The following is a 10,759-nucleotide window of genomic DNA, read 5'->3' as shown; positions in this document are numbered from 1 at the left end:
AGTTACGGATAAATATTTTTGGAAGTTTCGGCGAGAGATCTTTGAAAGTTCTCGTGGCGAGGAATCGGTGCTCTCGGCACTGAAAATTTAAAACCAAACTTTAAAAGAATTCTCCACGAATCTTCCAAAAACTCCTCCACGAGACTTAAAAAACTTTATCCGCGAGATTTTAAAACATTTATAAATGAGACTTCAACCCCCCCCCCCCTGAGACGTTTAAATGGGGTCCTTTTCGAGGGAATAGAATATAATACCACGGAAGTTGAAATTCTTCTAAACCCATGCATTATCTACAAATTGTTGTTCATATCCGTGTTTTTCTTTTAATATGTAAAAGTATGAAAACCTTTATCGAACTTCAATAATTGGTACATGTTCTCTGGTGCTCAAAACATTTTCTGTGTTATCATTATGACTTAAAACGAACCAAACTGATGTATTCTAATTACCATGGTGTATGTAAATTTCGTGGAAAATGTAAAAACAAAATTAGGATCTCCCATTATTAGGTACGGAATGACAAATTCAAATTATCATATCTGGTTTATTTTAGTTAAAGTTTGACAATTAATTTTATTTAACTATTAATATGTTCAAAATAACGGTGGCTTGAACGCAGGAAATTGAAATTTCGGGACCTGTTTAGCGTTGTCAAAGAAGCCGATAAAAGCACTTTCCAATGGTGAAGTGTTTGGTTTATCTGGTGTCGATTCTTCTTCTCCATGTTCCGATTCTTTTTCCGCTGGTGCTGATTCTTTTACTGTGCAATCGCACTCAGGGCACGTTGACGGCTGGCTTGTGTTTTGAGGCTTGTTCCTTTGATCGCTCCTGAAATAAGTTTTCTTTTTAATAGATCGTCCTTTAAATAAAACCTAGTTGAATCTGTGATACAGCTTTTGGACCGGGCAAGCCTCAGTGCGATTGTTTTGGATACAACTAAATATTTTTTAATTTGAAAAATTTGATAATTATTTTGGGCAATTAGATGAATCTCATTTATGGATAATTTCTATTGCGCCACCGACACAGATCGGCAGAAGCTCTTGTTTTACGTTTTGAAAGCGCCCTCTGGAAATCTGGCTTTACAGCTTTTAAGAATGAATACCTCTTCGTTGTCACATGCAAAAAAATGTCATTCCTTGATCATTCGTCACAATAAACTACACAGCTGCAGAAAAAATATCTACTTCTTCAAATGACTATACTATAAGGAAGCTAGACCTCTATTCAACGACTGTATAAGGAATGTATTGGCAAACAGTTTTCGCATGTTCGCCCAATTAACGAAAAAAAACGTGTTTATTAACTGCTAGCTATTTCTCTAAATTTAAAATATTTTTATTTTTAAATTCAATGATTAATTTCGCTTTCCCTTTGGATGGATCATCGCCAAAACTTGTCCTTGAATTTTAAAATAAAAAAATACTATACATAAATGGACCCTTGTTATTTTATGTAGAAATATGAGTTGAGCTCCACTTACTAAAGAACAGAACACATCCATAAATAAAAGATTAAAAAAATATTATTAGCGAATATACCTCCATGAGCTGAACTCTTTTTTTTTTAAAAGAGGACTTTATCCAATTTCATTCTCAATTAATGACCGAAAAAAATGGAAGATGGCACGACCATACGTTTGATAAACCCATTATAAACTAATTTTTAAACTGTTTATTGAAAGCATAATAGAGCATTTCGAAGATATTCCAACAAAAGTAGAAATATAGTGCACTGCATTTATGGATACCAACTGAAAGGGTATTTCTTACGTATTCTTAAGCCTGGGAAGGCGTTTTCCTGAATGTACGTAGGTCAATGGAACGTATTTTCCATACCCCCCGGGGGGGGGGGGGGTGCAAGTATTATATGTACTTCTCTTCAAATTGGGAAGGAACGCCAAAAGCTTATTTTTAGTACGCTTAAGGGCACCAAATTTTAACATTGTTATAAGTTGGCTTCATACATGATAATGTCAACAAGCTTGTATGGCGTACCAATTTGTAAATTATAGAATTTTACAAATGCACTACCCTTTTTTCATTTCATGAGTTATGTAGGTATGGTATATAACACGGTTATTTACGGTCTAGCCCGGAAAACGGTGAATTGTCTACCATTTTGTCCGTTCTAGTTCTAAAGGGGCAGTTTCTATTTCATCTTCTATTTGTCTTTAACTCTATGACCTTACCACTTTCCGGGGACAAAACATGCCATTTTTCCAGCCTAATATACCGTAACCCATGGTAAAACTCTTACTTTTCAACGTTGAGTGTGTAGTATCCACGCTGGCTCACTAAATACGAAGTGAGGTATTGCCGAACATCCTTGCTGAATGTGTAGGTGTGATACAAGGCGTGAACCGCGGAAGTGGTGTCGTAGAAACTCTTCGAGGCGCCCGATTGTCGTAGCACTTGATCAAGAACAAATGGCGGAACTCCGTTTAGAAAACCAAAAGCAGTGACTCGGAATAGTCGATTGGTCGGCTGGATAGTGTCGGTCAAGATGTATTCCCTCAGATCTTCAGGCCATTCTTCCTTTGGACCCACGATACTCTCCATTTTCTCCAATGCGGATTTCAGTACTGGCGGTTCTTTAACTGTATAGTTTAAGAAATAGACCGATAAAGAAATTTGATCCAGTCAATTAGAAATTTAAGAAATCCATTCGACTCTCGATTGTAACGCGTTCTATGACTTTGGAAAATTACCCTTCTAGTTATAGAGGGGAAAGAGGCGATTATTTGCAATGCTGACATTGGAGGTGGCGGTGGTGGTGGAAGAGATACAGTGTAAGTAAATATAGAGCAATTGATAGAGATTTAATTGGGGGGTCGTTCCGTCAGTATTAATTCCCTCTATCTAACATTCCTAGTGCCACGCCGTTGGTATTAATCAAAGGGGATGTATTGGTCCACCCAAAAAAATGCGACGTATATAGGCTCCGAAATGATTTGGTGTTGTAAAGTGATATACTTCTAAAAACCTATTTTGCCTACTTATTAAAACTATCCTGGCGCCGCCATTGATAAATCAGTTTTGTAAAAATAGGGTATTAGTGTACAAGTAAAATTTTTTTTACCAGCTGGGGCTGTATTGACACTTTCGTCTTCTCTGTATTTGACCTCCTTTTCGCCCGTAACAATAGTTTTATGCGAAGGTGTGGACGAAACTACTTCCACTTTGTACAATCCGGGTTGCATGTTTAGCAGATAGACCGTGCCATTTTCTGACTTTGCCATCTGAAAGTAACAAACTGTTTTTAAATAGACTCTGAAAACGTGACAGCGTGATTATTCACTATAGATGCCATATTTTAATGCGTATTGAATTTCGAATTTCTTGTATAGTTTTGCTTAGTATGTAAATACAATGCATCAATAGTCATACTTTTTTATATTATGTTACTTATTACTTCACTTACTGCCACTGAAAACATAAACATTGAACCGTGAGGGCTAGAGACCTATATGGTACATCAATCAAACCCTACTTATAGAAAATTAATTTCGTTGTCGCCATCAATAATTTATTTGACCAACTGACGCTACGTTAAATGAACAATTTGTGAACCTACGTCGACAATAACTTTCGCTTGAGTAAATATCACACTCTGAGGATGGTTGCGAGGCGTAAATCGGAAAAATTCAACGTCATCTTTGAAGTAATTAACCGAGTACAGTTGTTCGCCGCCTTCAAGGTCGTAGTCGACCGAAAGCGATTCGTCTCCACCTTTCTTCACATATTTCGGAACATTCAACGAATTTAATCGCAAGCATTGAATACCTGAAAGAATGAGAATAAAATTTAATATTTTTGTGTTTGGAAAGTATCTTATCCCGGTAAACAACTTTTTCGTAAATTTCAAACATGAAAACGTAGCTTAAGCATTTGGTGAACTCGCAGCAAATGTTCAGGTGGCACAACGTTGAGCTGACGAATTTCTTGATATTCCGACTGCTAAACCACCTACCTACTACATGAAACTGAATCTACATTTTCGTACAAACATTTTCTAAGAAACGATTAAATTTTCGATTAAGATAATTCTAAGAGTGTATTGGTTTTGTAAATAATATCTCTTTATTGTATGAGTAGCCTCAATTGCTACTACAAAAGAAGGCTGGATTTAAGTTTTAATTTAATACAAATTTTATTTCTAGAAAAGTATATAGTTTATAAGTTTTTTTAAATTAATTTGCTTTAAATAAGTATGCTTTTAAGATAAATTAAGTTGTAAGGCCAAAAACTTCAGAATGACTTTTCAACCAAGTAAATAATGACAAGTTTCGGTTGCTTTCTATATCGTAGCCGATTCGGCCTTTTTTTCTACAGAATTTTAAATATAAATATCTCAATTCAAGTTCTAAGTGAATAACAAATATCTCGCTTCGTGACGGAATTTTTAATTCAAATTATTTTAAGCAATTCAGCTAGATCAAGAGATTTTCCCAAATCTTAGGATCAGTTAAGCTACCAAATATCTTACCTTTCAATTAATATTTAGTCTGGGTGGCTAGTTCACTAACCTCTAAGAGTCCGAATACACTTTTTATTTTAAAATATCTAATACAAAGACAAACTTACTTTTTATGCTGAAGAGAATTGGGCAAAGATAGAGAAGAATTTCCAACCACTTCATATTGAAAATACAGGGCGCCAAAAACTACGATAGTTTTTTTTCCAAATAATCAGAACTATAATGTGATATCCAATACATAAAACACTTATCAAAAATTTCCTGTTTATACGATAAAGTCTTCTGTACCACGCTATTTATCTAAGCTAAGGATATGGATTTCAATATACTTTGTGAGTTTCGAAATATAAGTAAAATAAAATTAAAACCGAACAGACCCCACACGACTGTACTAGAGATTTAAATCAGGAAGTTTATTTAATAACACTTAAAACATCAAGCCTCGTACATAACCTTAATTTAAAACTAGGAAATTTCCCGTACAAAAGGTGTCTATGAAAAATTATAAATCTCGAATTTTTTTATTTATATCTATACAAAAACTATGTATACACTACCAAGAAAGCAAGCTGCAAACCGAACTAAATTGAAGCGTGTTAGTTTCACATGGAAATAGATTTCGAGAGGAAATATTGTTTTACCCAAATTGTAATTAGGTGTCTGCGTCGTTGATGGTATTTGCCAGACCTTCGATCTACCAAACGTCGCTTCCGTTTTAAAATTATCTATCTGTCAAACCCAGTATCGTCATTTAAAACCAATAAGACTTGATTAGCACCGGCGCACCGCTTTAACTTGGGTGTCACTTCTAATTTACGCAACTTGAATCTTTATTGATTCCAGTGTTTCTGTTGTTATGATTAACACTTTTCCAATTGCAAACAGTTAACTATGGCTTAGTTAGAAATTATCTGTAGGGTGTACGTTATATATATCTTAATCGGTCACAAATGTTTAAAAACGGTTTCTGATTTTTTCCATATTAGTTGGAAAACTAATATATAATAATATTAGTTCTAAAACTAATATAATAATATTAGTTCAAAAATTAACATAATAATATTAGTTCGAAAACGAATGTAATAATATTGGTTTGGGTCCACTTGCGCAGTTTTCATTTGCGCAGTTTCCATTTGCGCACTTCCCACTTCCGCAGTTTTCGTTTGCGCACGTTCCCAATTGCGCGTTTCCCATTTGCGGAATTGCTATTTGCGCAGCTCCCCATTTGCGCAGTTTGTCATATGCGCAACTTACCATTTGCGCGCTTTTTCCCGATTGCGCAGTTTCCCGCTTGCGCGGTTTTCTCGTTTGCGCAGTTTCCCGTTTGCGCGATTTTCCTGTTGCGCAGATTTGTTATTTGAACGGTTTTCCCATTTGCGGGGATTTTTATGACTTAAATATTCACTATTAATCATTTTTCCTAGAAAAAGGGTTATTTCTGGCAGGTACATTTTAACATTACCTTGTTTACCATCCAGCTGCGCTGCTAGTGTTTGTTTAATGTCCGGTTGGGCTGTAAATACCAAAAAAAATTAGGTTTTTCTTAGTTAAAATAGCATTCGTTGAATTAGTCTCTTGGGAAAATATATATAGTCCAACAGCGACTCGAAGCTTCTCGGTCTTTAGGCTAAGATCATAGTGTAGTAACTGTTTACTGACAGTTCCAGCTTTAAGGGCGATTTTAATGATGGCCATACCTCTTAAACAATTGTAGGCGGCACCACTTTTAAAATGGCTTCTGTCGTAGGACAATATACGTCCTCTGTAGTAGAACACCTATATGAAAACGGTGCCTACGCGCCTGCGGCGCGCCCGGCTAACCGAACCGTTGCGCGCTAGCCTTGGTATAACTACCTCTATATAAAAACTAATTCGTTGAAATGGCCTCCAATATAGGACAGTAAGCGTCCTGTATTTCGTAGGAATGGCCTCTGTCATAGGACAGTAAGCGTCCTGTATTTCGTAGGAATGGCTTCTGTCATAGGACAGTAAGCGTCCTGTATTTCGTAGGAATGGCCTCTGTCATAGGACAGTTACGTCCTATGTGGAGGCCAATACCAAGATATTTCGTTAGAACAGCCTATGTCGTAGAACACCTCCTATATGAAAACGGTGCCTACGCGCCTGCGGCGCGCCCGGCTAACCTAACCGTTAAACAATATTCTTTCTGCCCCTAGGAAACATGCAGCGCAATTAAAAAGGTGAGTTTTAGGTGGAAGGCAATAAATTTAAATAGCAGCCAATATACTGTCCTCAGTGTTACAGATACTACATTTTCTTTTAGCCTAAAGGCTGAGAAGCTACGATTTGCTTGCCGACCGAAGATTTATTCCCAACAAAATAATTCAACAACCGATATGTCAACTTCAAACAACTTTAAATTATTGGTATGGACAGCGCGACCGGTAATTAAAAATACACCAGCAGTACAGTTGGATAATAAACAAGGTTACGTTAAAAATAAACTACCTGAAAAAATCTTATTTCAAGGACAATTGCTTAATATAGAATATTCAGGTCGTGAGAAGCCGCGGAATAGAAAAACCTGCGCAAATGGAAAACAGCCCCATTGGGAAACCGCGCAAATGGAAAATCTGCGCAAGTGGAAAACCACGCAAATGACAAACCTGCGCAAATGAAAAACCGCGCAAATGACAAACCTGCGCAAATGGAAAACAGCCCCATTGGGAAACCGCGCAAATGGAAAATCTGCTCAAGTGGAAAACCACGCAAATGACAAACCTGCGCAAATGGAAAACAGCCCCATTGGGAAACCGCGCAAATGGAAAATCTGCGCAAGTGGAAAACCACGCAAATGACAAACCTGCGCAAATGAAAAACCGCGCAAATGAAAAACCTGCGCAAATGATAAACCGCGCAAATGGAAAATATCTGCGCAAGTGGAAAACTGCGCTTACGGAAAAAGCGCATATGAAAAACGCGCTAATGGAAAACTGCGGAAATGGGATACTGCGCAAATGAAAACTGCGCAAATGGAAAACCGCGAAATTGCATTTGCGGAAATGGGAACTGCGCAATTGGCCCATTACCATAATATTACTCAATTGTAGATAAATATCTTACATTTCTCAAGCATCTAACCAGATAAAAATACTATATGGCTGAAGTAAATAAAATTGCTTAATTTGGTAATAAAAATAAAATTGAGCAGCCTCAATAGGTTGACTTGCGCAAACTTTGGGTTAAATTTGTTTCTTATTAATTTCTTAAAATACACCAAACTCTATCAACAATTGACAATTGAAAAGTACATGGGCAGTTGGAAATAAAATAAGAGTTAGCGAGGTTGAATAAACTGTACATCCGACGGTGAAATGGATTACAGAATAAGTATAACCAAGAACTCTCGTATTTTACTAGCTATCAAGTATATTTCCAAGAATTATCGTATATTACTACTCTAGCTATCTAGGGTATTGCCATAATATATCGTATATTGCCAGCTATCTCATTAAAAAAATCCTAGTAACGTTAATTTTCAAAACAAATTGAGTAATTTATCGAATAATTCGAACCTCCAAAGCAGTCGTCGATAACAAACCAGTAATGTTTAGTTAATAAGAACCACCTATGGACTGCAGTGCAATGAGTGTTAAATATTAGTAAGTTTCACCTGAATCAGGGGATTCTTGGCTATAATTTAGTAGCTCCTAGAAGTGGGGTGGCGGAGTGGTTAGCACTTTCGCCTGGCAGCAAGAGGAGCCGGGTTTGATCCCAGCTTGTGGAACTGGGTGAAAACTCGGAACTAATCCTTCTGCGTTGAGTTTGCAAGTTCTCTCCCCACTGGTTTAAGGGGTTTTCCCCCGAGATCTTCGGTTTCCCCTTCCATAAAAACTTGTTGAGGTTAACGGTAATAGTTAGTGTAGGAAGCTGTTGGCTCGAACGCGTTGCATGCAGGGCTTGCCACCACCCTCATACGTATTTGTAACCCGGCCACCTGAATTAATGGCTGATTATTATGATTATTTAAGAGATCTACTCTCTTAAATTACTAACTGAAATTAGTACCATAAAAATGTTACACTAGACTATAATGTTTTTTTAAGTGAGGTAAAGAAACTTAGTCCAAATTTAAAATATGACGCTTAGTAGGTTTTGTCATGGGGCAGCACAGAGACAACAATTTAGATAATATCTTAAGAAACTCTTTATAATGCCTTTTTCTCAATGTTACTTTTGGAACAACTAAAATCCTATTAAGTTTGCTTTACATTTGTTTAATTTAGTCACTTAACAAAAAAAACTATTTTCAGCATAAAATCAAGTGACATGAAATTTCAGCCAAACAAGCCAGAATGATAAATGTTCGTTAACAGTGAAAACTAAGTAGGTCATTAACATCGAAAGAGAAAAATGGAAAAGTTCGTAGACGTAAATGGCGCGCCAAACCGGAAAAAACTAAATTACATTTCTAGAAATATTTTAAAATTTCTAGAAATATTTTAACATTTCTAGAAATATTTTAACATTTCTAGGAATATTTTAACATTTCTAGGAATATTTTTAATCTCTTGAAATATTTTACGGACATAGAATATTTTTCGGCAAAACGCGAGATAGAAAGCAGCACTCGTAGTTTCCAATTGAACGCGTCGTAGAGTTGAGTGTGAACACTGTAATGGCGAACTCTGATAACACTTGTACCGTTGATGATGTTACTTGTACCGTTGATGATGGTACTTGTACCGTTGATGATGGTACTTGTACCGTTGATGATGGTACTTGTACCGTTGATGATGGTACTTGTACCGTTGATGATGGTACTTGTACCGTTGATGATGTTACTTGTACCGTTGATGATGTTACTTGTACCGTTGATGATGGTACTTGTACCGTTGATGATGGTACTTGTACCGTTGATGATGGTACTTGTACCGTTGATGATGGTACTTGTACCGTTGATGATGGTACTTGTACCGTTGATGATGTTACTTGTACCGTTGATGATGGTACTTGTACCGTTGATGATGTTACTTGTACCGTTGATGAAATGATAGTACTTGTACCGATGATGATATGATAGTACTTGTACCGATGATGATATGATAGTACTTGTACCGTTGATGATGGTATTTGTACCGTTGATGATGGTACTTGTACCGTTGATGGTGGAACTTGTACCATTGATGATGATACTTGTACCATTGATGGTATCATATCATCAACGGTACAAGTACCATCATCAACGGTACAAGTGTCATCAGAGTTCGCCATTACAGTGTTCACACTCAACTCTACGACGCGTTCAATTGGAAACTACGAGCGCTGCTTTCTTTCTCGCGTTTTGCCGAAAAATATTCTATGTCCGTAAAATATTTCAAGAGATTAAAAATATTCCTAGAAATGTTAAAATATTTCTAGAATTGTTAAAATATTTCTAGAAATGTTAAAAATTTTCTAGAAATGTTAAAATATTTCTAGAAATGTTAAAATATTTCTAGAAATTTTAAAATATTTCTAGAAATGTAAAAATATTTCTAGAAATGTTAAAATATTTCTAGAAATGTAAAAATATTTCTAGAAATGTTATTTAGTTTTTTCTGGTTTGGCGCCCCATAGACGTACCTAGGATTATAGCTGTTGAATTATTTAATCGAAAATTCTATTCACAATTTCCTTTTATACGTTATTTTGTTGAATTATATAATATAATTGTATGTAATGTAACGTTGTGTAATGTAACTTGATGTAATGTAATATACAGGGTTGGAGGAAAAAAACGATTTTTTAAACCATGTTTTATTGGTGTAAATCAGGTTTTTTTAAACTCTGCTTTGTTTTACTTTTAATGTATTTTCCGCTTTTGTTTAACCGTGCATACATTTTACCAATCAACGAAAAATTAATATGAGTTTAATTACAAGTCTCACGTGACCCAAGCAAAGTTTTATTTTTAGTATCGTTTTTTACAAGTCTCACCATAACGAAGTTTCAGTTTTAATTCATTTTTGATTTTGTATAAATGCAGGGTGACCTCGAAAATTTTATAGAAAAAAAGTAATTTGCAAGTGAATTAAAGGAAAATATAGGAAAAACCATAAGTAAAAATTAGGATTCTTATTGAAAAACAGTAGCTAAAATAAAGTGAAATATAGGATTAAGAAGGGTACACGACGACGGAATGTTTTAGGGTTATATACTACATGAGAAAACCTAAGGATCTCATAGGACATATGGACATATAGGAAATGTGGTCATTTTGTGAATGTTTTAGGGGTCACCACCCTAAAATTTGTTAAAAACCATTTCAATGGATAGA

General features: G+C 35.7%; 1 protein-coding gene across 1 annotated transcript; it reads right to left on the bottom strand.

Annotated features, from left to right (window-relative positions):
* Window positions 1–530: 530 nt before the first annotated feature.
* LOC149943724 (uncharacterized) lies at window positions 531–4,675 on the bottom strand. Its single transcript, XM_090175314.1, has 5 exons — window positions 4,587–4,675; window positions 3,577–3,785; window positions 3,082–3,241; window positions 2,260–2,599; window positions 531–828 (listed from the first exon to the last, which is right to left on the bottom strand). Exons 1-5 carry the CDS (start codon window positions 4,639–4,641, stop codon window positions 594–596), a joined length of 999 nt encoding a protein of 332 aa, XP_090031440.1. The 5' UTR covers window positions 4,642–4,675; the 3' UTR covers window positions 531–593.
* Window positions 4,676–10,759: the final 6,084 nt, after the last annotated feature.

This window comes from Leiobunum rupestre, chromosome 5, assembly GCF_980474605.1.
Source record: "Leiobunum rupestre chromosome 5, qqLeiRupe1.1.hap1, whole genome shotgun sequence".
Lineage (NCBI taxonomy): Eukaryota > Metazoa > Arthropoda > Arachnida > Opiliones > Sclerosomatidae > Leiobunum > Leiobunum rupestre.
Note: the sequence above shows the minus strand (reverse complement) of the source record. Positions and strands in the feature narration are given on the sequence as shown.